At 43.7% G+C, this 27,622-nt stretch overlaps 1 protein-coding gene across 7 annotated transcripts in view; it reads right to left on the bottom strand.

Annotated features, from left to right (window-relative positions):
• SAP130 (Sin3A associated protein 130) overlaps positions 1 to 27,622 on the bottom strand; it is a 77,652-nt gene that overhangs the window by 27,650 nt on the left and 22,380 nt on the right. For 4 of the 7 annotated variants that reach the window (XM_058301188.2, XM_058301192.1, XM_058301186.2 and 1 more), the window contains exons 8-14: positions 24,596 to 24,743; positions 24,380 to 24,470; positions 24,084 to 24,188; positions 19,864 to 20,005; positions 18,690 to 18,811; positions 15,791 to 16,093; positions 3,860 to 4,037 (exon numbers count right to left, since the gene is read on the bottom strand). In XM_058301188.2, the coding sequence (XP_058157171.1) occupies positions 3,860 to 4,037; positions 15,791 to 16,093; positions 18,690 to 18,811; positions 19,864 to 20,005; positions 24,084 to 24,188; positions 24,380 to 24,470; positions 24,596 to 24,743 (1,089 nt within the window). The remainder of the gene's footprint in view (positions 1 to 3,859; positions 4,038 to 15,790; positions 16,094 to 18,689; positions 18,812 to 19,863; positions 20,006 to 24,083; positions 24,189 to 24,379; positions 24,471 to 24,595; positions 24,744 to 27,622) is intronic. The other 3 variants (XM_058301189.1, XM_058301187.2, XM_058301191.2) reach the window with 1 other exon arrangement.

Consider the following 27,622-nt stretch of genomic DNA (forward strand, 5'->3'; position numbering starts at 1 on the left):
GTTAGAAAAAACTAATGACGCAGCAAAGAGGGAGAAAAGCTAGAGTACCGTCCTTGAGAAGGCAAGAAAGGATGAGAGCAGGTGCCTGGAGAGGAACCCAGAGAATTCACCTTCTGTAACAGATGGGAAGGCCAAGTGTGGGGGTCAAATGCTGGCAGGTAAAGAGATGTGGCAACTGGAGTTTGTGCAAGTTTTCTTTTGATTGTTTCCAATTTTTTTTTCTCAAAAAAAGAGTAAGAAGCAAGTTCATCAACTAATTGTGAAGATGGGATAGAAGGTGTGGGAGCTTGCCAGGGCAAGTTGTAAACGAGTTGTCAAGGCAAGTGGTTTAGGAAAGCACGCTTGGACTGCTGGTAAGCAATGGGGTCACAGCGATCGTTTGGGAGGTCAAATGGACCAGTCGACACGGCTGTGATTCCAACACATTCTCCTGCACAAATGCAAGCACAGCTTAAGCAGAAAGCTGGATTTGATTAAGGTTTTGACAAGGTGGGGGTGGCAAGGAAGTGTTTATAACTGACCAGAGACTCTAAAGGGGAGAAAGCAGAGAGAGGTCATCAAAGGCAGTGCAAAGGAAAGTGAGAAGGTGGGAAGGTTCCCAGGGGGCACATGCTGGAGCTGGACTGCTGGAGTGAGTGAGGTGGAAGGAAAGCAGATGGGTTACAGGACATGAAGTCATCCTTCTGGAAGAGTGCTGCTGAGGTACAGTGGAGGGAGCAGCATGCATCCGACCAGAGGCCAGGGGGCGGGACAATCCTTCCTGTTCACACTGAAGATGGGAACTGGGAAAGCTACCCCAGGAAAGACAGCCAGAGCTTGGCCTTCTGAGACATACCAACCCCCCTCCCCCCAATCAAACCTGCATCTAATCAAGCCACTAACTCTGGTCTGTCCACAAAGCCAGTTACTAGCCACACAGGGCCACTGAGCACTTGAACTGAGTTTAATTGATTTTAACTTAAAAACTGATACTCAATTCAGTGATTAGAAAACTTCTAAAATATGTCTGGAATAATTTGGCTACGTGAAACTTATTTTTCAACTGAGAATATTATGAAATCTAAATACAAATAAAGTACTTCTGCAAAGGAAGAGCCTGACATTGGTAGTGAGGTGCAAACAGGACACCTGCCCACCCGCACCCAGGACAGTGACGGGATGCGGCAGAGACAGCTGCCTGTTTGGAGAGGGCTGCGGGGGCCTCCAGTCCCCGAGGAAGTGCGAGCTTTCAGTTACCTTAAAGAGGTAAGGAAACGGGATTTGGGTGAGGACAGGCAGTGAACTACGGAGGGTTTTAGGAGTTGATGAAGTATGGGAGAAGGTCGCCGATCTTTATGTCTCCAGTGCTGTGAAATTTCAATATTTTGTACCATGGAGTGGGTTTATTTACATCCACTGCATCCACTGTGCTGAGTGTCCCCAAATCCAAACTTTTGATTTTGAAATAATTTCAAACTTAAAGGACAATTGCAAAAATAACAAAAACCCATACAGTGCACTCCAACATACCCCCTGGATTCACCCATTTTATCATTCTGCCACATTTACTACACCATGCTATCCACCTACCTATCAGTACAGCTATTTACCCATCAATCTACTTATCTATCAACTTTCTAAACATCTGAGAGTAGATTACACACATCCTTGAACAAATAATACTTCCAAGTATGTTTCCTAAGAACAAGGTGTTCACTTATGTAACCATCTTTGCATAGCTATCAAGAACAGGAACTTTCATGCTGATGTAAAGCTACATTCCACTTTGTCCATATGTCCCAACCATATCCTTTGGGGTCCTTCCCCCTCCATTATTAGATCCAGTCGAGTACTGTGTATTGCATTTAATTGTTACTGTTTCCTTAGTTGTTATTTTTTTTCCCCTTCTAATTGTGGAGATATATATCCAACACTAACTTTCCCATCTCAGCCCCTCCCAAGCATACCATTCAATGGGATTACCACAATCACAATGTGTTGCTACCTTCATGTGCAGGGCTTTTAGAGAGTCTTTAAATCAGGAAACGCATGCCCTGAAGTCCTGATCACCTTTTGTGAATTATTTTGTTAACGAATCCCAACACCCTATTCTTTAATTTCTCTTTCTAAAATCCCATTACTTGTTTTAAACCTCTTGAGATGGTTCTTTGAATTTTCTTTTCTCTTTTATTTTCTGCCTTTGTGTTTTTGCTCTCCTTTTTTTTTTTTTCAGGTACTGGGCCTGGGGCTTGAACCCAGGACCTCATATGTGGGAAGTTGGCACTCAACCACTGAACCACACTGGCTTCCCTGATTCAGTTTCATCATCTGTTCTGCTTGTTTGTTTTGCTTTTCCAGGAGGCATGGGAACCAAACCTGGGCCCTCCCGTGTGGGAGGCGGGTGCTCAAGTGCTTGAGCCACGTCCGCTCCCTGCTCTACTTTCTGCTCTACTTTCAAGCTTTCCAACATTTTTTCTTCTACTAGATTTTAAATTTCTGCTACCATATTTTTAATATCAGGACTTGTTCTTTTGTTCTCCAAATGTTCCTTTTGTATAGGACTGCATTCCTGCTTCATGGATGCAACTTTTTATTTTTCTGAAGATATGATGATGTTTTTAGTTTTATTCTCCCTGCCTAGCCTCTGCATCTTCCTAAGTGCTTTTCTCAGTATGTTTACTGGTTTCTTTATCTACTGTTCATGGGCCCCCTCAGACACCGGGTTACCCTTGGCTGTTGGGTCATGCTCAGGAGTGGGGGAGTAACAAGCTGACTGGAAGCTCTTTGGCCTCCCGGTGACCTGACAGGGCCATACCCTTAGGGAACCCCTGGTGTCACTATCTTTACATCTTCCCTTTGGGCTGGAGACTCCCCTGAAGAGAGGTCTAGAGTCAAGTTCAACTGCCAGCTAGAATGGAAAAGGAAGTCTCAGCATTCCAGACACGTGTGCTCCCTCCACCCTGTGCCTGTTTCTGAAGCTCCCTGCATGGCCTCCTGAGCTCGGTGGTCCCAGCTGACCAAACGCAGGCTTCTGCTGGGACTGGAGAGGGGCGGGGACCCCTGTGAGCAGGGGACTTAAGGCTCTTCCTGCTTCTCAAACAGCTTTCAGTCTGGCCTCCACCGAAGAGCTGACCCACTTTCTTCACTCCCAGTTCTGGGAATACCCAGTTCTGCCTGTTGCTGGTCCTTTGGAAGACTCTGAAATTTAAGTAAAGATGTTCTCAGACTTCCACTCTGGAGGCGTAACATCCAGTTCTCTCACAGCTGAGGAGTAATCCCCTGCCTATCTGCTCTGCCAGCTTCCATGGTTTGGTTGCTATTGTGTGTCCTTTATTATTCCCTTCTTTGTGCATTTATAATCTTAAACAAGCAAAAAAGCCCACCTTTACCGAAGTTATACAAGCTTTTAAGAGGGAGAGAAATTTAGAACTCTATGTTTAGTCTGGCTTATAAGACAACATAAAATGTAAGTCGATGTTAAATATGAGTGTTAATATGCCTGAAAATTGCTAGTGGGGTGATGATAAAAAAAAAACATGTGGTACACATTAACACACCTACCTAAATAAGCCTGACGAGTTCATTACAAGCTACTTTAAGGGTTCTAGGATTAAATACCCAGAAATAGGGAGAACTCCTCAAGTAGCATGCAGTAATTGTGTAAACTGGTATCATACTGACTCATGCACTCTTAACATCCTATAGTCTGAACCTGGCAATGCTCTACTGAACAATTCTGTTGTCAAGTTATCTTGGAGAAGATTTTAAGATGCCACAGAAGAGAGATGAGGTTTTGCCACCAGCACTGGGTGCGTGCCTACTGTTTATACCATGAAGTCCAGAACTGGAAGTGTCCTCAGCACCAGCTGGGCCTACTCACCCGTCTGAGGCAGGCTTCTTGCGGAGGATGCTGGGCCGGGGAGATGAGCCCTGGGCGGGGGCGCTGGTGCTGGCACTCTGGCTGTGGGTCTGCACTACGGTTGTGGCTGCGGGAGCAGCACTGAACGTACTGCTGATAGGGTTGGCTACGATGGTGGCTCCATCCGCCAACACCACTGCTGGAGGAAGAGGACGGGCAGGAAAGTGAGGAGAGGGAAACGTCACACAAGGAGAGGTAAACGACTGGGCCACTGGCGTTGGTGCACCTGTGTTGCGACTGTCTAAAAGCAGAAGGCGACGTGGGCGGCACGGCCTGAACTACTGAGTTTTCTTGGCTCTGGACTCACTCTCCACTAAACGGGAGGGGACAGAGAGGACAGTCTCTAGCATATAACCTCACTGTCCTAGGGAGGTGCTTGACACTTTTTATTTCTACAGGTTCCGCTGTAGAAAAGAGACAATTAGAAAACAGATCTGCAGCCTTGAGAGCATGCTCCAAAGTATACTTTAAGAAACGTACTCCAACATTTTTGATAAAATACTACTTCTTGTCAGTCCCTAGTAATGGGACCATAATTCCAGTCTATCTTTAGGTCTATCAACCAACAATTAAACTATATATAAAATTAGAATCAAAGAACTGTTGAGCATCAGGTCATAATCAGGAACTAGCCCACACCTGACCTACCAAAATGGCAATTTCATATAATTCAACCTAGTAAAATGAGTTTTCTAGTGGGTTCTATTAAAGGCGTAGTTACACTACCTTCTGGTTGGGTGAATACAGGTTTCCTTTTTTGGTAGGCAACATCTTTATAATGGTCACTTAGAGTCTAGAGAAAGTTTGATTAAATAGTGAAATTAAGAACTATTAAAAAAGTAAAATGTTAATTTCCACTAATTTTTGTGTAATATAATTAACAAAAAGTCTTTAAAATCAATGACACAGCTACAAAACAGGTATTTCTTTAGCCTTTAGAGGAACTGCTTTTTCCTTTAGAGGAACTGCTAATTAATACTCTAAGCACAGTGACGTACTCCATTTCTTAAAAAGCCTATTAAATTAGTATTGTTTGTTTTAGCTTTTCATTTTGAAATACTTTCAAACTTGCACAACTGTTACAAAAATAATACAAAATCCATTCAGAGAACTAAAATATACCCCATCCCCCCACATATGAAAATCCACCAATTTTAACATTTTGCTCTATTTGCTTTTCTTCCCTCCTTTCCTTCCTTTTTGACTTGCTTTTTCTATCTTCTTATCAGTTTCCTGAACACTACTACCAAGTAGTACATTTCCTAAGAGCAAGGATATTCACGTGTGTAACCACCTTAGATGCAGTTACCAAGTTCAAGCAATTTAACATCGGTAAAAAGCTTACAGTCCATATTCCAAGTTTTGTCCCAGGAACGTACCTTTGGGTCTTTAGTCCTTCCTTGTTGTTGGATCCCATCTAGGCTCATGTATTGCCTTTCACTGTCAGTCTCTCTCTTTCTCTTTTCTGTTAGGTGGTTCCAGGGACTGAACCTGGGACCTTGTACATGGGAGTAGGTGCTCAACCACTGAGGTATACCTGTTCCCCTGCCATTAGCTCAGTAGTTTATTTCTTCTTTTTTTTTTTAATTGGTGGTTCCACCCATCTCAACACTCCCAAGTGTACCATTCAGTGGGATTAGCTCATCCACCATGTTGCAGTTTGCTCACCACTTCCCATTGCTAAAACCTTCCCATCTCCCCAAACAGTAACTTTACTCCCAGCATGCATTAACTCCCCAACCCTCCTGCTTCCTGCCCCTGGCAGAGTGCGCATATTCTCTGGTATTAGCCCTGGCATTTGTATTTACCCCAATCACTGCCCTTACTGGAAATCTATTTCTTCAAGAGGCTTTACCTATGATCTACTGTCCTTTTTTTTTTTTTTTTTTTTTCTACTGTCCTTTTTGTTCAACCTGCAAAACCCTCTTTATCATCTCTTGTCGGGCTGGTCATGTGGTAACAAACTCCCTCAGCTTTTGTTTATCTGGGGGTCACTTACTTTCTCCCTCATTTTATTTTATTTTTTTAGATTTTATGTTTTTTATTCCCCCTCTCCCCCCACCGTTGTCTGCTCTCTGTGCCCACTTGCTGTGTGTTCTTCTGTGACTGCTTCTATCCTTATCAGCGGCACCGGGAATCGGTGTTTCTTTTTGCTGCGTCATCTTGTTGTGTCAGCTCTCCATGTGTGCGGCACCATTCCTGGGCAGGCTGCACTTTCTTCGCGCTGGGCAGCCTCTCCTTAAGGGGCGCACTCCTTGCGCGTGGGGGTCCCCTATGCGAGGACGCCCCTGTGTGGCATGGCACTCCTTGCGCGCATCAGCACTGCGCATGCGCCAGCTCCACACGGGTCAAGGAGGCCCGGGGTTTCAACAGTGGACCTCCCTCCTATGTGGTAGGCAGACGCCCTATCCATTGCGCTAAGTCCACTTCCTTCACCCTCATTTTAAAAGACAGTTTTGCCAGACATATGTAAATAGAACTCCTGGGTGGCAATTTTTTTTCTTTCAGCACTTTATTTTTTAAAGATTTATTTTTAAAATTTCTCTCCCCATCCCCCTCCCTCGCCCCCAGTTGTCTGCTCTCTGTGTCCATTTGCTGTGTGTTCTTCTGTGTCCGCTTCTATCCTTATCAGAAGCACAGGAATCTGTGTTTCTTTTTGTTGCATCATCTTGTTGTGTCAGCTCTCCATGTGTGTGGTGCCATTCCTGGGCAGGCTGAACTTCCTTTCGCGCCTGGCGGCTCTCCTTTCGGGGCACACTCCCTGCGTGTGGGGCCCCCCTATGCGGGGACACCCCTGTGTGGCATGGCACTCCTTGCGCGCATCAGCACTGCGCATGGGCCAGCTCATCACATGGATCAGGCGGGCCTGGGTTTGAACCTTGGACTTCCAATGTGGTAGGCGGATGCCCTATCCGTTGGGCCAAATCCGTTTCCCTATCCATTCATTTGTTGAAGGACACCTGGGTTGCTTCCACCTTTTGGCAACTGTGAATAATACCACAATGAACACAGATGTGCAGATGTCTGTTCTTGTCACTGCTCTCAGTTCTTCTGGGTATGTACCCAGCAGTGGGGTATTGCAGGGTCATGTGGCAAGTCTACATTCAACTTCTTTAAGAGTGGCCGAAAAGCCCTCCACATTGGCTGCCCAATCTGCACTCCCATCAACAGTAAGGGTTCCTCTCTCTCCACATCCTCTCCAACACTTGGGAGTTCTCTGTCTTTTTAATGGTGGCCATTCTGATAGGTGTGAAATAATATCTCATTGTAGTTTTGATTTGCATTTCCCTAATTGTTAATGATGCTGAGAATTTCTTTACATGTTTTTTTTTTGCCATTTTTATTTCTTCTTTGGACAAAGAGCTATTCATGCCTTTTGCACATTTTTTAATTGGGTCTTTTGACTTTTTATTGTTGAGTTGTAACACCTCTTTATATATCCTGGATATTAAACTCTTATCTGACATGTGACTTCTAAATATTTTCTCCCATTGAGTTGGCTACCTTTTCATCTTTTTGACAAAGTCCTGTGAGGTGCAAAAGTGTTAATTAAAAAATTAAAAAAAAATTTTTTTTAAAGATTTATTTTTTTATTTATTCCCTCCCCCCAAGTTGTCTGCTCTCTGTGTCCATTTGCTGTGTGTTCTTCTGTGACCACTTCTATCCTTATCAGCAGCACCAGGAATCTGTGTTTCTTTCTGTTTCATCATCTTGTTGTGTCAGCTCTCTGTGTGGGTAGTGCCATTCCTGGGCAGGCTGCCTTTTCTTTCGTGCTGGGCGGCTCTCCTTACGGGGTGTACTCCTTGCGTGTGGGGGTCCCCTATGCGGGGGACACTCCTGCGTGGCAGGGCACTCCTTGCATACATCAGCACTGCACGTGGGCCAGCTCCACACGGGTCAAGGAGGCCCGGGGTTTGAACCGTGGACCTCCCATGTGGTAGACGGACGCCCTAACCACGGGGCCAAGTCTGCTTCCCCAAAAGTGTTACTTTTGAGGAGGTCCCATTTATCTATTTTTTTTTGTTGTATGTGCTTTAGGTATACTGTCCAAGAAACCACCACCTACTACTACAAGGTCTTAAAGATCTTTCCCTACATTTTCTTCTAGTAGCTTTATGGTCCTGGCTTTTATATTTAGGTCTTTGATCCATTTTGAGCTGATTCTTGTGTAGGGAGTGAGATAGGACTCCTCTTTCATTTTCTTGGTCACAGATATCCAGTTCTCCCAGCACCATTTGTTGAAGAGACTGTTTTGTCCCGTTACATTAACTTGGTAGGTTTGTCAAAAACCAGTTGACTATATAGGTGAGAGTTTATTTCTGGATTCTCAATTCTATTCCACTGCTTGATGTGTCTATCTTTATGCCAGTGCCATGCTGTTTTGATCACTGTAGCTTTGTAATATGTTTTAAGGTCAGGCAATGAAATTCTTCCCATGTCACTCTTCTTTTTTTTTAGAACAATTTTGGCTATTCGGGAGTACTTTCCCTTCCAAATGAATCTGGTAATTGCCTTTTCTAATTCTGCAAAGTAAGCTGTTGAGATTTTGATTGGTATTGCACTGAATCTATAAATTAGTTTGGGTAAGAATGATATCTTATGATATTTACTCTTCCAATCCATGAACACAGAATGTTTTCTATTTGTTTAGATTTTTAAAAAACTCTTTAAGCATTGCTTTGTAGTTTTTTCCACGTAGGTCCTGTACTTCTTTGGTTAAGTTAATTCCTAGGTATTTGAGTCTTTTTCTTGCTATTGTAAATGGAATTCCCCCCTGTATCAGTATAACTGATGAATTCCAAAAAGAAATACTGGATTATGCTTGTAATCTCATCTGTACCTGGGCATGATTGAGTTAATATTAGGGCTTTGATTGGGCCACATCATTAGGGTGATAAAAGGCATGGCAGAGGACAGAGTTGGAGCTTTTGATGCGAAGGTTTCTCATGTTGGAGTACGACACTGAAGCCTTAAGCTGGAGCCCTGGGAAGTAAGCTCACAAAGGAGAAAGAAATCAGCTCCAGGAAAAAAGGGAACTTGAACCCAGAGTAAAGCAAGCCCCAGGAACATAGGAACCCAGGAAGCCTGAATTCTGGCAGATGTTGGCAGCCATGTTGCTCCAAATAGACTTTGGTGAGGGAAGTAACTTATGCTTTATGGCCTGGTATCTGTAATCTCCTACCCCAAATAAATACACTTTATAAAAACCAACCAATTTCTGGTATTTTGCATCAACACTCCTTTGGCTGACTAAGACATCCCCTTATTTCCTCCTTAGATTGTTCAGCTCTAGTGTACAAGAACATTACTGATTTTTGCATGTTGATCTTATATATTGCCACTTTGCTGAACTCATTTATTAGCTCAAGTAGCTTTGTTGTGGATACATCAGAATTTTCTAAATACAGGATCATGTCATTTGCAAACAGTCAGAGTTTACTTCCTCTTTTCCTATATGGATGCCTTTAATTTTTTTTTCCATGTCTAACTGGCCTAGCTAGAATTTCTAGTACAATATTGAATGACAGTGGTGACAGTGGCATCCTTGTTCCTCATTTCAGAGGGAAAGCTTTCAACCTTTCCCCACTGACTGTGGGTTTTTCATATATGCCTTCTATGAGATTGAGGAATGTTCCTTCTATTCCTATCTTGAAGTGTTTTTATCAAAAAAGGATACTGGGTTTTGTCGAGTGCCTTTTCTGTGTCAATTGCGATTACCATGTGTTTTTTCCCCTTCAATTTGTTAATATGGTGCATTATGTTGATTGTCTTATGTTGAACCAACCTTGCATATCAGGAATAAACCCTACTTGGTCACAATGTATAAGTCTTTCGATATGCTGTTAGATTCGATTTGCAAGTATTTTGTTAAGAGTTTTTGCATCTATGATCATTAGAGAGATTGGTCTATAATTTTCTTTTCTTGTAGTGTCTTTATCTGGCTTTGGTATTATGTGAAGTTGGCTTCATAAAATGTGTTGGGTAATTTTCCCCCCTCTTCAATTTTCTGGAACAGTTTAAACAGGATTGGTACTAATTATTCTTGAAATGCTTGGTAGAATTTACCTGTGAAGGCATCATTTACTGGACTTTTCTCTATTGGGAGATTTTTGATGATTGATTCAATCTCTTTAAATGTGATTGGCTGTTAAGTTCTTGTATTTCTTTTAGCATCAGTGTAGGGTGTTTCTAGGAATTAATCCATTTCATTTAGGCTGTCTAGTTTGTTGGCACAGTTTCTCATAATATCCTCTTATGATCCTTTTTTACTTCTATGGGGTCAGTTGTAACTAACTCCCTTTCATTCCTGACTGTATTTATTTGCATTTTTTTTTCTTTGTTAGTCCAGCTAGGGGTCTGTCAATTGTATGGATCTTCTCAAAGAACCAGCTTTTGGTCTGATTTTCTCTATTGATTTTTTGTTTTATTTCTGTCCTATATTTTATGTCTTTCCTTCTGCTTGCTTTGGGTCTGGTGTGCTGTTATTTCTCTAGTTGTTCAGTTAAATCTTTTAGTTTAGCTCTTTCTTCTTTTTTAATTTAGGCATTTAGGGCTATAAATTTCCCTCTCAAGACTGCTTTCACTGTTTTCCATAAGTTTTTTTTTTAAAGATTTATTTATTTATCCCTGTCCCCCCTTGTCTGCTCTCTGTGTCCAATTGCTGTGCGTTCTTTTATGTCTGCTTGTCTTCTCTTTAGGTGGCACTGGGAACTGTTCCTGGGACTTTCTAGAGCGGGAGAAAGGTCGAACTCTTATGCCACCTCAGCTTCTTTATCTGCTGTGTCTCTTATTGTCTCTCCTCTGTCTCTTTTTGTTGCATCATCTTGCTGCACCAGCTCTCCTTTCAGGCCAGCTCACCACATGGGCCAGCTTGTCTTCACCAGGAGGTCCTGGGAATCGAACCCTGGACCTCTCATATACTAGACAGGAGCCCAATTGCTTAAGCCACATCTGCTTCCCTCCCGTAAGTTTTGATAAGTTGTGTTCTTGTTTTCATTTGCTTCAATATATTTCCTGATTTAACTTGCAATTTCTTCTTTGACCCACTGATAATTTAGGAGTGTGTTTATTAACCTCCACACATTTGCAAATTTACTTTTTCCCTGTCTATTATTGATTTCCGGTTTCATTCCATTATGATCTGGGAAGGTGCTTTGTGTAATTTCAGTCTTTTTATATTTATTGAGAGCCGTACTGTGCACTAACATGTGGTCTATTGTGGAGAAAGATCCATGGGTACTTGAGAAGATGGATGACCCACTGAGTTTGGATGCAGTGTTCTATGTATGTCAGGCCTAACTCGTTTATCATTTGTGAAGTTCTCTGTTTCCTTGTTGATCTTCTCTCTAGTTGTTCTAGCTAATCCTCTGAGTGGGGTGTTGAGGTCTCCAACAAATAGTGTGGAAACGTCTATTTCTTCCTACAGTTTTCACAGTTTGTCTCATGTATTTTGGGGCACCCTGGTTAAGTACATAGATATTTATGACTGTTCTATCTTCCTGGCTGACTGTCCATTTTATTAATATATAATGGCCTTCTGTATCTCTTGTAACTTCTTTGCATTTAAAGTTTGCTTTGTCCAATGTTAGTATAGCTACCCCTGCTCTTTTTTGGTTCCTATTTTCCAACCTTTCACTTTCAGCTGTTTTGTATCCCTGGGTCTAAGGTGAGTTTTTCGTAAGCATCATGATGGCTTGCCTTTTTTAATCCACTCTGTCAGCCTGTATCTTTTGATTGTGGAGTGTAATTCATTCACATTCAATGATATTACTGTAAATGCACTATTTACTTCCACCATTTTATTCTTTGGTTTTCGTAAGTCGTATCATATTTTTGTCTGCCATTTTTCCTCTTTTGGTTATCCTTTCTGCTATTCTTTCTTCTATCTCTCCTCCAAGCCTCTCTCTCCTGTCTTTCTTATTTCAGGTCCTAAGGTTTTCTTTAATATTTCCTGCAAAGGTGGATTCTTCTTTGCAAAGTCCCTTAGTTTTCTGTTTGTGAGTATTTTACACTCACCTTCATTTCTGAAGGACAATTTTGCTGGATGAAGAATTCTCGTCTGGTGTTTTTTCACTTTCAGGATCCTAATTCTATCTTACTACTGTCTTATCACCTCCATGGTTTCTGATGAGAAATTCACATTAAATACTCACTGGATGTCCCTTATATGTGATGGTGATGGTTTGCTTCTCCCTTACTGCTGAGAATTTTCTCATCACCTTTCACATTTGATATTCTGAGTAGTATGTGTCTTATAGTAGGTTTATTCAGATTTATTCTGATTGGTGTACAGTGAGTTTCTTGGACATGTAAGTTAATTTTTGTCAGAGTTGGGAAATTTTCAGCTATTATTTCCTCAAATACTCTTTCTGTCCCTTTTCCCTTTTCTTCTCCTTCTGGAACTCCCTTGACATGTATGTTGTTGCATTTCATGTTGTCATTCAACTCTCTAAGTCCCTGCTCAATTTTTTCCATTCTTTTCCCTCTTCAATTTCAGCTGTTCTGTCTTCTGTATTATTCTTTATCTTTTTAAAAAATTTTTATTTATTTATTTTAAGATTTATTTAATTCCACCCCGCCCCCCCGTTGTCTGTTCTCTGTGTCTATTTGCTGCGTCTTGTTTCTTTATCCCCTTCTGTTGTAGTCAGTAGCACAGGAAGTGTGGGCAGCACCATTCCTGGGCAGGCTGCACTTTCTTTCGCGCTGGGCGGCTCTCCTTACAGGGCGCACTCCTTGCACGTGGGGCTCCCCTACGCGGGGGACACCCCTGCGTGGCAGGGCACTCCTTGCGCGCATCAGCACTGCACATGGGCCAGTTCCACATGGGTCAAGGAGGCCCGGGGTTTGAACGGCGGACCTCCCATGTGTTAGACGGACGCCCTAAACACTGGGCCAAGTCCGTTTCCCCTCTTTTTTTTTTTTTTAAGATTTATTTATTTCTCTCCGCTCCCCCCCCAGCCAAGTTGTCTGTTCTCTGTATCTATTTGCTGTGTCATCTTCTTTTGTCCGCTTCTGTTGTTGTCAGCGGCATGGGAATCTGTGTTTCTTTTTGTTGTGTCATCTTGTTGTGTCAGCTCTCTGTGTGAGCAGCACCATTCCTGGGCAGGCTGCACTTTCTTCCGCGCTGGGCGGCTCTCCTTACGGGGTGCACTCCTTGTGCGTGGGGCTCCCCTATGTGGGGGACACCCCTGTGTGGCACAGCACTCCTTGTGCACATCAGCACTGTGCGTGGGCCAGCTCCACACGGGTCAAGGAGGCCCAAAGTTTGAACTGTGGACCTCCCATGTGGTAGACGGATGCCCTAACCACAGGGCCAAGTCTGCCACCTCTCTTCTATCATTTTGAGTCTGCTGTTCTTCACCCCTAATGTGTGTGGTTTTTTTTAAACATTTATTTATTCATTTTACCCTCTTCCCCTCCTCCTGCCCTGCTGTTTTTGCAATCTGTGTTGTCTTTTCGTCTCATTTTCTCTCCTCTAGGAGTCACCAGGATTCGTTCTCTGGAAGTCTCTGGAGGTCTCTCTCTGGAGACCTCTGATGGGGAGAGAGGTTCCTTGTCAATTGTGCCACCTCAGTTCCTGGTTTCTGATGCGCTTCACCTTGACTCTCTCCTTGTCTCTCTTTTGTGTGTCATCACCTTGCCGCGTGCCTCACTTGCATGGGGTGTGGGCTCACCATGCAGGCACTTGTATGGGCACTGGCTCATCATGTGGGCACTGGCTCATCATGCGGGCGTTGCCATGGGCGCACTGGCGCGGGCAATGGCTTGCTGGGCAGGCACGCTTTCTCTTCTTTTTCACTAGGAGGGCCCAGGATTAGAACCCAGGCCTTCCCTTAAGGTAGGTGGAAGCCCTATCACTTGAGCCACATTTGCTTCCCTCTAATGTGTTTTTTGATCTAACCTATTGTGTCTTTCATTCCTATGAGTTTTGTTACTTTTCTGTTCAGTATTCCAAATTATTCTTTGCACTCGCTCCATGTCTTCTTGATGTCATTTATCTCTTTGGCCATATTGTCTTTCATCTCATTAATCTGATTTTGGAAATCTGTGTGCATCTTGCTGATCAATCCTCAAACCTGCATCTCCTCTGAGGGTTCTAAGACAAACAATGGCGCAGCCCCACCGGTCCTGGAAGGGCTCCTGGGACAAGGCAGGCCAAATGTGTGAGTCAAAAGCTGAGTCAGCCTTAGGCCACGTCCCTCCCTCTCCCCTTTCCTGGGGTGAGGAGTCCCTGTAGCCCCTTGTGTAGCCACAGGCCCAGAGGCCCAAGAATTCTAAAGTGTCTTTAGTGTGGGGAGGGTACTGGAAGCAGCAGTTGCTGTTTCAACTCACAGTTCTGTTGATGAGATATCCTTCTCCTTTGTCCCTCTCCTCTGTGCCATGTCCAGCCTTCACCTGGTGTCCTAAACCCTAGAAGATCTTTTTCTAGGCTGTTTCAGCCTGTCCTCTACCTATTTTTCTGGAGGAGAAGAGAGACCTATGTCTTTCTAGTTCACCATCTTCTCGTAAGTCTCAAAATAACTTTTGTTCATATTTTCCTTTAGGTCTTTGAGCACGGTTATGATTAAAAAAAAAAAAAATCTTTGCATGGTATTGAGCCACATCTATTCCACGAACTGATGGTTTCTTATGCTTTAATCTTCTCCTTTGCCTGGGCCATCACTTCCTCGTTTTTTTTCTTTTTTTTGTATGTCTTGTAATCTTTTGTTGAAACCTGGACATTTTGTTATTTTAATGTCTCACTGCTGGAATTTAGACTCAGACATCTCTGTTCCTTAAGCATGCATCTAGCTAAAGTTATGACAGAACTCTCCTTGAATGCCAGGAACTAACAACAACAAAACAAAACAAAACAAAACAAAACAAAACAAAACAAACCACCTTTCCCACTCTTTGCAGACTGACCTGTGTTAAGTGCTCTCCAGGGCTTACCCATACAGTGAAGACCAAAGGGCAGGGGCCTCCCCGATCCTTTTCCTTGCATGGGTTTTCTCTTGGACCTGTGTGTGGCCCTTGGAATTCCCTTGTTTATGTGGTTCCAAATGTCCCTCTTCCTTAGGAAAAGAGATGCCTCCCTGTCCTGGACTCTGCACTCTATGCCTTACAGGCAGTAATCCCTTGCCCCAGGTAGCCATGACCTGGCTGCTCTCCCAGTTCTCAGGAGGAGAACCCAGTGATTTGCTTCTACACGCAGGGCAAGCTTTGAGATGGAGCACGCTTCAGGCCACAACCAGAGAGATGGGGCCAGCCGTTCATGTTCCCAGAATATACAGGAGGGTTGTTCTCCTTCCTCCAGAATCAGCAGAGGGCCCCACGGGAAGGGAGGCAGGGGTGGAGGAGGGGCCGTGAGAGCCTACTGCTTTTAAGGAGCCTTCTCCTTGGTTCAGCACATGCTGTTAACGACAATCCCTTTAGCTGTTCCCTAGAGCTTTGAGAAAGAGGTTTCTGACAGTTCTTGCTGGTTGTTCAAAACTGTGGAGGTAAGGGGCCCTGAAGCACCTCATACCACCATCCTTAGTCCAGCTCTCTAGCTGATAGCTGACACATTATCAGCTAACACTAATGTAAGGTTTTACAGCTTTACATACAATTCTTAAGAAAACTTTAAACTAAGAACACTACCGGTATAAAGTGAATTCATCCCCTCAACTAAGAACCCTTTATAGAATGCTTCTCATTATGTGCAAACGCTGTATTTGGTTGTTTACATATATTATTACTAATACTTACAATCATCCTGCAAGGTAAATTTTAAGCAACTCGTTACAAAGAGGATATAAAAACCTAGACAAAACTATCTGAGACCAAAAATTCACCAAGAGACAGAGCCAGGATATAACCAGGTGCATCTCTTCCCTCCCCATCACCTTTCAGGCAACAAATGAGAATTACCTGAAGTCTTTCCCTCTGGCTGTGGCTGCTGAGTGCCCATCGGTGCAGGCTGAAGTCCTTGGGTGCTGATTGGGGCTGCTGAGTGAATTCCCTGGGTTCCAATGGGGGCTGGCTGGATCCCTTGCGTCCCAATGGGGGTTGGCTGTATGCCCTGCGTACTGATGGGTGCTGGCTGGATCCCCTGGATATGTCGAGCGTGAGATGCATCCACAGTCATCAGCTGCATGGGGTTCAAGTGGACTGTGGATGCCACCCCAACACCAGTCTGCGCTGTGATGGCAGAGTTTGGAGCCTGAGCTGAAACTAACAATGATACAAAAGTTGACATGAATGTTAGCTCCAATTAAATGAAGTCTACATAAAGGAGGGGAAAAAACTAATATGAAAACAGAACCTTCCCCACTGTATAAAATCTAAATCAATTTGATAAGGTCTTCTATGTAGATTACTAGAAAAAGATTTAAAGAAGAAAAAAGCAATTACCTATTTTAAATTCCAACAGTGAGCTGGGCACTATACCAAATATTTAATATAAAACTTTTGAAATACATCCATGGCTATCAGGTCAAAGAACTTTAATTGACAGACCCACTATCACAGTAAATTCTGAAATACAGTAGTTACAAATTTAAAATTTCATATATCCACTGAAGAGAGAACAAGCAAGTTTTCTTTTTTCCTATATGGCAAACGTTTTATCTACTCTGCATATCAAAAACAAAACAAAACAGAAAATGACACCATTCCCAGGGAGCAATAAAAAAAAAAGAGCCTTCTCATGGAAAGAAACAAACAAAAAAAAATGTTCTTAGCATCAAGATACTCCAGATATGGAGGAACCTGTTTCCAAGCCTATTTAGGTACCTGTAACACTTGAAAAATTTAGTTTTCCAGTAGAAATATCATATAAGTCACATGCAACTTTACATATTCCAGTAGCCACATTAGAAAAGGTAAAAAGAAACAGGCAAAAGTAATGTTAATAATACATTGTATTTAATCTACTTCAAAAATATAATGTCGTTTCAAAATATACTTCAATGCAAAAATTAAGATCTTTTATTCTTTATTCCATACTATGTCTTCAATATCTAATGTGCTTGACTCTTAAAGCATATCTAAATCCAGATACTAAATTTTCACCATAAATACTTGATCTGTATTTTGGTTTCATAAAATCTGCAACTAAAAAAGTAGTTTCACATTGTCAAATTGCTTCCAACATATTTGAAAATTTTCCAATTTTATTTAAATAAAGTAAAAAAGAATCCAGCTGCTTAGGCACACTAGCCCCATTTTAAGTGCTCAGTGGCCACATGGCCATGTAGCTGCAGAAGAACAATGTTCACCATCTGGAAAATCTGGCTTTCTGAGGCTGGAAGTGAGCTCAGAGTCCCATAAGAAAGGATTATGGGGAAACGGACTTTGGCCCAGTGGTTAGGGCGTCCGTCTACCATATGGGAGGTCCGCGGTTCAAACCCCGGGCCTCCTTGACCCGTGTGGAGCTGGCCATGTGCAGCGCTGATGCGCGCAAGGAGTGCCGTGCCACGCAAGGGTGTCCCCCGCGTAAGGGAGCCCCACGCGCAAGGAGTGCGCCCATGAGGAAAGCCGCCCAGCGTGAAAAGAAAGAGCAGCCTGCCCAGGAATGGCGCCGCCCACACTTCCCGTGCCGCTGACGACAACAGAAGCGGACAAAGAAACAAGACGCAGCAAATAGACACCAAGAACAGACAACCAGGGGAGGGGGGGTAATTAAATAAATAAATAAATCTTTAAAAAAGAAAAAAAAAAGAAAGGATTATGCAAACCCTAGGTTTTAAGTTCTTTTTATCCTAGATTGGAAAAAAGAATACTATTTACAGGTCAGGACAGTAAATGTTGAGCTTAAGTGGACTGAAATGGAACAAACAATCAAGATCCCACAGAAACCCCACAGGGGAGCAGATGTGGCTGAAGCAGTTGCGCACCTGCTTCCCACATGGGAGGTCCCGGGTTTGGTTCCTGGTGCGTCCTGGGGAAAAAAACAAACAAGCAAAACAAATGAAAAAACTGACTCAGGGGAGCCAATGTGGCTCAGTGGTTGAGTGCCGGCTTCCCACAGCTGAGGTCCCAGGTTCAATCCCTGGCCCTCGTACCTCGGCAGGCGAGGGGGTCAGACCCGTAGGGTACAGTTTTATTCATTGTTGCTGTACTACCATGTCAAGGTGTAACAAAAATTGTTAACACATTGTCATCCTCCGGGAAGGATAAAAGAACTTTCCTACAGAACACCAAGAAGATGGTGATTTAAGACCTAAAACTTCAGATTTTAGCTCTATCTGAATCTAAGCATGGAAGTTAGAGTAATTAAATCCCATGCTAGAAATACTCACTGATTAATTTCTAAACAATTTCTTACAAAAATTAACAAGTAAAAGTCCCCTTAAAAACAGGGGCTCCTGAGAAGCGGACTTGGCCCAGTGGTCAGGGCGTCCGTCTACATGGGAGGTCCACGGTTCAAACCCGGGCCTCCTTGACCCGTGTGGAGCTGGCTCATGCGCAGTGCTGATGCGCACAAGGAGTGCCCTGCCACACAGGGGTGTCCCTGCATAGGGGAGCCCCACGCACAAGGAGTGCACCCCGTAAGGAGAGCCTCCCAGTGCGAAAGAAAGTGCAGCCTGCCCAGGAATGGCGCTGCACACAGGGAGAGCTGGCACAACAAGATGACGCAACAAAAAGAAACCAGGATTCCTGGTGCCACTGATGAGGATAGAAGCGGTCACAGAAGAACACAGAGCGAATGGACACAGAGAGCAGACAACTGGGGGGGGGGGGGAGAGAAATAAATAAAAAAATAAATCTTTAAAAATAAAATAAAATTAAAAAAAAAACAAAACAAAGCAAAAACGGGGGCTCCTACCTGGATACTGCCGGATGGTGGACACAGAGCTGGTGATGGGGGTGTACGTGTGTGCAGCCAGCGGGTAGGCGGAAGGGGGGTACGTGGGCAGGAAGTACTGGAACTGGACAGGAACGGACGGCCTATGGATGGAACACATCACAGGAGTCTGAATTGTCTTTAAGGAATCCCGGGTCTTCACTCCCTACACACTACCAGACCGTCACTTCCCAAGGCGTATCCCACACAAACACTACTAGAGCAAAGTCAACAATGCTAGAGTACAAGCTTAAAAAAACAAGTGGGTCCTGCAAGTAATTTATCATTAAATTGCAAATCACAGATAATTGTTGTGGATGGTTTTCTGGAATATTTCTCAAAACTGACTCACAAACACGCAGTAATCAAGTCTTCCCTGGTCAAGCTCACTTGAAAGACACCAATCTCAGACTGTTTTTACTGTCTAATTTTATCAAACAAATGTAAAACAGGTAATTCGACCTTATACAAACTGTTTCAGAGAACAGAAAAAGAAAAAAAGCAATTCAATTCATTTTTTGGGCTTAATACAGCCCTGACACCAAAACTAGATAGGGAGAGTAAGAGAAAATATTATAAACTTTCTCTATTAACACAATTTTCTTAAATCATACCTAATTGATTACCACATAAAATTAAATAAATCATGTTCAAAGAAGGAGAACACATTCCTACAGAGGTATTTCCTCCAAAAAATGCGGAAGCCGAATCTAACTGACTGGGAGGCAACAACTTAACAAATCCGAATTGAAGGATATTCTACAAAACAACTGGCCTATATACTTCACAAATTTTCATGCATGAGAGAGAATGACAAACTGAAGAATTGTTTCCCATAACTGCACTGTGGTTAAATAAGAGAATGTCTTTGCTCCGAAGTGCACAGAGATCAGGTGTCATGATGCCGCAACCCTTATTCTCGAAGGTTCAAAAAAAATTGTACACATACACGCTAACAGGTACTAGGAGAATATCAAAAGAGAACGACTGAAAGAAAAGCACATGTTCAAAAAACTGAAAAATTAAGAAATCGCACAAGTTGTTATTTGAGGAGGGAAAACTGAAAACATGGATAAACACAGTTCATGTACTTTGACATTTTATTTGGATGAAAAATCGAATGACTGATGACGTAACGGTGCCCTTTCCCACCCACCTGTTGTCACTTCGGGTCTCCATCGCCACTGGATTGGGAGAGGCCCGATGTCCTGAAATGGGGATCAGGCTACTCCTCTCTGCGGGGTAATCGGGCTGGATCCGAGGAGACGTGTGCGAGATTTGTTGAGGTACCACCTTAGCTACAAAGAGAACCCGACACATTATCACTGGTGCACTTTTACTGGCATGCCCAAGCATCCTTGGCCAGGATCTGTCATAAGAATGCCAAAGGCAGTTAGAAGCCTAGATCTTACGTGCTAAAGTAAAAACTGAAAGAATGCATACTTCACTCCAAAAATCCACTGACATATTCATACTGTTTTCTACCAAACCAGGGCTCAAAACAATACATAATACAAAAATACCAGCAAGCAGGCTTTCTTCCCCATACCTGGTGCCGTTTAGACCTTTTTAAATGTTTCTTTATTATTGTTTTCTTTATGAGAAAAAACTATTGAACAAAAAAAAATTAAACAGTATTTTGAATACAGAAATGGCAAGGATCTCAGATCCTATTCCAGGTCAAAGCCTCCGAGTCTTCATCTACAAGGAATCCTGTCTAGACGGTAAGTTAGTAATTTCTAAAGTCCTTTAAATACCTAGTGACTCTGCCCAGCACCTCAGGCAATATGACCACATTTATTTCAAATTCAATCTCAGACTTGAAGTTTGTTTTCCTTTACAATTTCCATAGTTTGCTTATCAGATCCATCCCAAATGGGACATCAATCACTGTTCTCATAGACCTGCTAAGTCCATCTGCCTGAATATTTGGGGATAGACTCCATCGGCAAAAAGACCCTCCTTACATCAGTGACAGGCACAGGGACCCTGGGGACCAGGACCATGCCCCACGTCACACCAAGTGCAGCGCACTGACTGCCGAGGGGACAGCGCACACCCCACGGTGCCCAGCCAGCTCCCCGAGAGGAGGCTGGAGGGGCTGCTGCAGGACGGCTGGGATTGACTGGCTAACGCAGAGAAGCTGGCAGGGCATGTTTTCCGTTAGTCAGGCAAAACAATACAGGGGGTTGTGAATTTAATGTAACTAAACCTTGTTTTTTACTATGCCCAAAAAAAGGAGGAGAAAAGAATGAGTCCAGTAGGAAAGAAGCTGACATTTGGCAGAGTAGCTAACTGTGGTAAGTAACACATCTGCATTTTAAAATCTTTACTTGCTTTCCAATTAAAACCCAATACTGGGAGCAGATGTAGCTCAGGCAGTTGAGCACCTGCTTCCCACATGGGAGGTCCCAGGTTCAATTCCCGGTGCCTCCTACAAACAAAAGAAACAACAAACAACCAAATGAAAGAACCAACTTAGGGGAGCTGATGTGGCTCAGTGGTTGAGTGCTGGCTTTCCACTTACGAGGTTCAAGTTCAATCCCTGGCCCCAGTACCTCAAAAAAACAAACAAAAAACCCCCAATACCTTCTCAGTTAAAAAAACAAAAACAAAAAATAAAACCACCACAAAACTGAATATATAATGCAGAAAGCAAAAGTCTGTCATAATGCTTTCTCAAAGAGAATCAGTTTCTAAATGACATGATCATGTTTCTGCCCTTAAATAATTCTGAAGACATCTTTGGGCCGAGGCATGGGAAAACAAGGATATAGTTCTCTTGGAGATAAGTGCTTATGAAAGGGGAAACCCTATGCTGGTGGGTAATCACTCTTCTTGTTTTTTGGACCCAACATATTCCTATCAGAACAGTGGCTGAATTCAAGATTGAGCCTAACCTGGAGAAAGAAAATGGGACTTGGAAAAAGCTGCTTGGGTGGCTTTACTGTATCCCCTACATGCCACCTTGGGCATCAATGCTCTAAGATTCTATCAGGTTTCACTTCTCAATCAAGGTATCTCTTTGTAAAGACCCTCTTACAACGTTACAAAAAACATACATGAACTCCTTTTGCATAAAGTTGATGAAAATTAGGGGGAAAAAAAATCACAGGAAGTGCCTAGATGTCAAATCTGTTGGACACTGTGTCAAATGATATTCATATTGGGAATTTAGTAAATGGATTAAATTCCAAGATAAATGACCTGGGGATTTTGAATACAGTACTACAGTGCCTTCTGACAAGTGAAAAACTAGTGGTTTTAGCCAAATAAAAGAACCTATTTCTGTCTTTTGGTGAGTTTAGTCCCCTTATGTGATCTCTTCTAAAGACACAGTGACATTAAGAAAAATTCTTTACAGGGAGGGTTAAGAAGGAACCAGACAGCCCCTCTGCGGCACACTGCTCCTCCCTCTTCACTGTTTCAATTTTCTTCATAGCTAGGTAGGCTCTCCAATGTAAAGCCAAGACAATAGGCGTGGCTGTGTGCAGAAGGCTGAGGATGGCTTATGTCAGGAACTGGGTGAAAGCGTCTGTATGGAAAACTCAATTATCCTTTCCAAGAAAAGTGCATTAGTGATAAACACACATACACACACACACAAATTTCATTTCACAGAGTGAAAGTAGATCCAGACAGGTAAGAGGCAGTTTCATCTCTCCAGTGCCTAGCTGCATAGGAAAGACCCAGCTGCAGGGCTCCCTAACTGCCTCTTGTGGGGCACAGTATACAGTTAGGGCAGGCACGGCCCAGTTATCTAAAGAAAAGCAGGGACTTCCTGGTCCTCGTTATTCAGGGAAGCAGCCTCAAAGTTTGCTAGAAATGCTGGGAAGCTACGGACTATCTCACACAGCTAGGAAGGAAGAAGCACATCCGAAAGCTGGGACACATCAGGAGGGACACCCGCCTCCAGGTCTAGACAGCAGACTTCTGACAGTGCGCCAGGGTGTCTTCTCCACCACGAGGGGTCTTACTTCTAAAAGGCCACCATGTGGAGAAGATGGCAACTGTCCCTCTTTGGAGGTGGAGAAACAGCAAGATGAACTATTCACCACACAGGTCAAGGCAGTGGCAACACCAGAGACCAAAACCTGTGGCTCGTGGGTTACAGCGAGCAGCATTCGACGCCACAGGCCACAGCCTTGCTTCAGGAGCTAAGGGAGGAGACAGCACCCCTTCGGGCAGGAGTCGACACCCCATGGCCCACGGGCCACATCTAGCCCACTACCTGCTGTTCTATGACCCATGAGTGAAGCAGGGTTTTACATTTTTTCATGTTTTGGTGAAAAAATAAAAAAGAATATTTTGCAACAAACGAAAATTACTGAAATTTACATTTCTGCATTCATAGAAAAGCTCCTGTTGGCACCCAGCCATGCCTGTTTGTTCACTTATTGTCTGTGGCTTCAGTTCTAGGACAGTGGAGATGAATAGCTGTAATACAGACATCTGTGACCCACAAAGCTTGGAATATTTACTGCCTGGGCCTTTAGGAAAAAAGTTTGCCAATCCCTGCTCTAGATGACTGAAGTCTGTCTGCCAGAAATTTTTCAAAGCCTTTTTTTTTTTAAATATTCAAAGCATACACATATTTTAAAAGGGAATAAAGCCTAGAAAAAATTACGAGAATGGCCATGTAGCCATGTAGTACCTTGGGTAGTTCAGATGACAACCCAGAGTAACTGGCTCAAAGTTTAGTGTTCTTCCCACTGTTGCATCACTCAAAGATTTTTCCTGAAAAATCTAAGGAAGAATGCAAGTTCTCCTCATTCCAGACCTTTGTTTCTATTCTTCCTTCTCTGGTTACGTCTAACCATGTCAATAAGGTTAACCTATTTCTTTAAAAGGTACACACAGAAGAGGTAAAGTTTGATTAGTAAGTTTAAACTAGAGGTTAAAATAAAGTATACAAAAAAAAGGACAAATAACAGAAAATATGATTTCATGGATGTGAAATATCTAGAATGAACAAGTGCATAGAGACCAAAAGTAGGCAGAGCGTACCAGGGGCTCATGGTGGAGAACGGGGAGTTATTGCTTGATGGGGACAGAGTTTCTGTGCAGGGTGATGGAAAAGTCTGGTTATGGGTGGTGGGGACGGCAACGACACACACACTGTGAATATAACATGCAAGCAGTAAAATGGGAGACTATGTATTATATCTATATTATTAAAAGAACAATTAAAAATGGAAGTTTACTTTCTTAAGAGTACTCAAGAGACTGTTATCCTCTTTTCTCCTACTGTCAACACCAAATCTGAATAACAATATTAAAAACCAAATTCAGTGCTACTTTGGAAACTGATCACAGTGAAGAGACCAATACTAGCCGTGCACATCAAGGCCTGGTCAGAGGCTGCAGGACACTTACCGACGGGGATGTTGGAGGTGGTCACAGCAGTGGCATGGGACGAGTGCGAGGGCATTGTCATGGTGACAATGGTGCTCGTGGGAGCCTGTGTGTGGGACACAGATCCTAAGACGGGAGAACAAAGCAAACTGTTCAGCAACGGCCTATTGGCACACATTAGTTTCTCAAAAGCCTGAGAAAGGCCCTTGGGAAAAGTTAGAATTTTCCTGGCCTAGCTGTTTTCTCTGAGAATATCTGAGAAACGGGAAATCACGCCCCGCTCACGCCCATTCCCCGCAGCAGGCAGCGCATCTCACCCGCTGTGGTTGCTGAAGGAAGGGTGTTGGTTGCCAGAATAGGCGCCACTGTTGCCGCAGCCACCGGCGTGCCCGTGCTGAAGATGGTCTTCTGTGGGAGGAACACAGCCAGCAGAGGCGTGAGCAGGGCCATTCCCCACGGTCTAGGCGCACGCACGCCTCAGGCCAGGCGGGCCGGGCTCGGCCCCACAGCACAGCGCACGGGGCCTGCCTTACCTGAGCCATCGTGTGCAGCTGCTGCTTGGGCGTCCCCAGCGCAGGGTGAGAGGGTAGTGTGATTCTCGTCGTGACGTCCCGAGACTGGGCAGGACGCTGAATACTGATTGCTGCCGATGGTGGGTGCTGGATAGACAGAGCCGGCCGACTGAAAAGATGGGAAAGACAGGATTAGTTGTAACTTGTCCCCAACATGACATGGCCAAAGTCAAGCACCATTAAATGCTGGATTACGAGCTGTATTTTCCCATAGGCCTGTGGAGTCCACCCATGAGCCAACGAAGATGACCCACAAAGTTTCTCCTGAAACTGCTTTAGCTCTCGTTTCCAAAGGTAACAGTATGCACCAGAATCCGCAGTCATCCTCGAGGGCCCTCATGTCCTCAGTCTACATTCTTTACCAATCTTGGCGCGAGCATTATTACAATGAACAATACGGCTCTGGGGACAAGTCTGAAGCTATACAATGAGGTTTGCATGTTGTGAATTTCTGACAAGTTTCCTGAGGGAAGGTTCCCAGTGGCCTTGGCTTAAGAGCAGCGTCACCTGTGGTCTCAGGACCTCAGGCCATCAAGAGCCACTGCGGATGCTTGTTCAGTTCACGGTGCACATGGGTATCTTTGTAAATGAGAGTTAGAGCAGTTTCAGGAGAAAAACTTGCTGGATCGTTTCCTTCGTTTGTTCAACGAAGAATGAGTAAATAAGAGCTCTGTGTACTGATCTGGAATCATCTCCACAATATATTGTCATGAGAAAAATGCAATATGCTACATATAAATATGCTACATATTGTGTAAGGATCGAAGAACAAGGAAAATGTATGTGTTTATATGTATGTACTCATTTTTGCAAAAACAAAAACAAAAAACTGAGTAGGCAAACCACAGCCCCACCCTGAGCAGATGGAAAAGCAAGAGGGAACAGAGCTGGAGTGACTCGTTAGTCCACCTTTTCATATAGTTTTATCTTTTGAAACAAATAAATACTTCACATTTAAAAAAATTAAACCCCAAAGAAAAAGCAAATGCTAATATTCAAAACAAATTCTAGGGGAAGTAGATGTGGCTCAAGCAGGTGGGGTGCCTGCCTCTCACACAGTAGGTCCTGGTTCAGTTCCTGGTGTCTCCTAAAGAAGATGAGACAAATGGGCTGGTACAAGGAGATGACGCAAGGAGGAGAAGCAACCAGAGACACAACAAGCAGAGAGCAGATGTGGCTCAAGTGACTGGGTCCTCCCTCCCACATGGGAGGCCCTACGCTCGGTTCCCAGTGCCTCCTAAAGAAGAGGAGCAGACACAGAGAGTACACATAGAGAACAGACAGCGACTGCAAACAATGAGGGGGGCAGGAAAATAAATACATCTAAAAAAAAGAAGATACAAATTCTATACTTCCATATTTTGGAACCATGTGAATAAAAATTAAGAAAAAGATAATGTTACTACATAACCCATGGTGAAAAGAATCACTCCAAAGTGACTCTCGAGCACATCTGGTTACTGGGATCTGGTCTGAGGACTCAAAGAACTGTGACTCTGGAGAGTGATACTTGGCTGAATTTTCTTTCTAAAATGGTAGCTACAGAAATCTTCTCTACCTTCTCCTGCTTTCCTATTGGATTATCACCACCTCTGGCAGTTCTGCTGTCACATGGTTTGAGATTTCAGGTGTCTCCTAGTTTTGTCGGAGAAGGAGACTGCATTTCTCTTGTCTGTCTTCCTACTATTCTGAGAGGAGACATAGGAAAGTAAAACCTCTAGTTTGTAACCGTGGAAGAGTGGGCAGCAAAGGCAGGTTCTGAGATGCAAGACACAAAACGAGACAAGACACAAAACAGACGTGCTGCGCCCGTGGTGACCAATGTGGGGACAGCCGAGGAGGAGGGAGACCCTGACCTGCTGAGCGTTCTGTCCACAGTGGTCAGAGAAGAGGAACGGCCAACACCACTCGAGCTCAGGATCCTGAGGATTTATTAGGGCAGCTTTCAACCCAGGCCACCGCAAGACGCAACTACAAATAGCTCATCCAGGGTAAACTCAACCATTCAAAGATGAGTGCTCAAGGAGGAACCAGCAAGAGATCGACTTAAAGCCACTACAAGAAGGTACAGAAATGGGGAAAATTTCACCGGAAATGCTTCCACTGAGATGAAAACTGTGCCATGGATTTAAAAATTTAATGAAATAATTGCTTCAGTGAAATGAAAACACAAAGTAGAGAAGAGTTCATTGGACGTGATGACAGGACAACAGGAGACAAAATGAATGGGCAGTTCTCATGAGAGTCACAGAAGAAAATCATTCAGCTGTTTCAAAAACAAAAGCAAAATGAGAAGTAGGACATGAGACATGGTGCTGAAAATTCAGAAAGGGACAGAGATGATCATGAGAAAACTAAGCCGAATGACAAGGAATAAACACAATGTTTAAGGACTGAATAAAGCACTAGAGTGCAGGTACAAAATGGCAGAGTAAGAAGTTTCACAAAACCATTCTCTCTACTAGAAAAATTAAAGGGCTACAAAAAAGACTGGAATTAAGGACGCGCAACCCTGGAACTGGAATGGACATTTAGAGCAACTACAGTATGCTCAGAGAAGCAAGAGGCTGCCGAGAGTTCGGCTTTTGGAAGTGCAAGCACGAATCAGTGACCAGCTTGTACCGCTCAGTCCTGTGGCAGTGGCTGTGGAAATGGCCTGGGTTCTGGGAGTGGTGGGCTGGGGATGGGGCTGGCAGATCACTCCTCCTCTAAAGCTGGGGTCAAGGTCAGTCTGGGGCATCTGTGAGGGATGAGCAAGATACTGGCCTCAGTTTCAGCCCTCTGGGCAGCAGTGCTTCCAACCACCTGCCAGCATCCACCTAGACATAAAGCGTTTGTTTCTCCTTCTGTGTGTGTCCATTTCCCGGCCTAGCACAGCTCTGGCCTTGGCTTTAGCTCTCTGTGCAGCAGAGGCTTTTGGCCTCACACCAGCATCTGCCAGGACTTAAAGACCTATGCACATTTTCATTGGTTGGGTCTCTTCTTTCT

The sequence above is a fragment of the Dasypus novemcinctus genome, chromosome 7 (assembly GCF_030445035.2).
Source record: "Dasypus novemcinctus isolate mDasNov1 chromosome 7, mDasNov1.1.hap2, whole genome shotgun sequence".
NCBI lineage: Eukaryota > Metazoa > Chordata > Mammalia > Cingulata > Dasypodidae > Dasypus > Dasypus novemcinctus.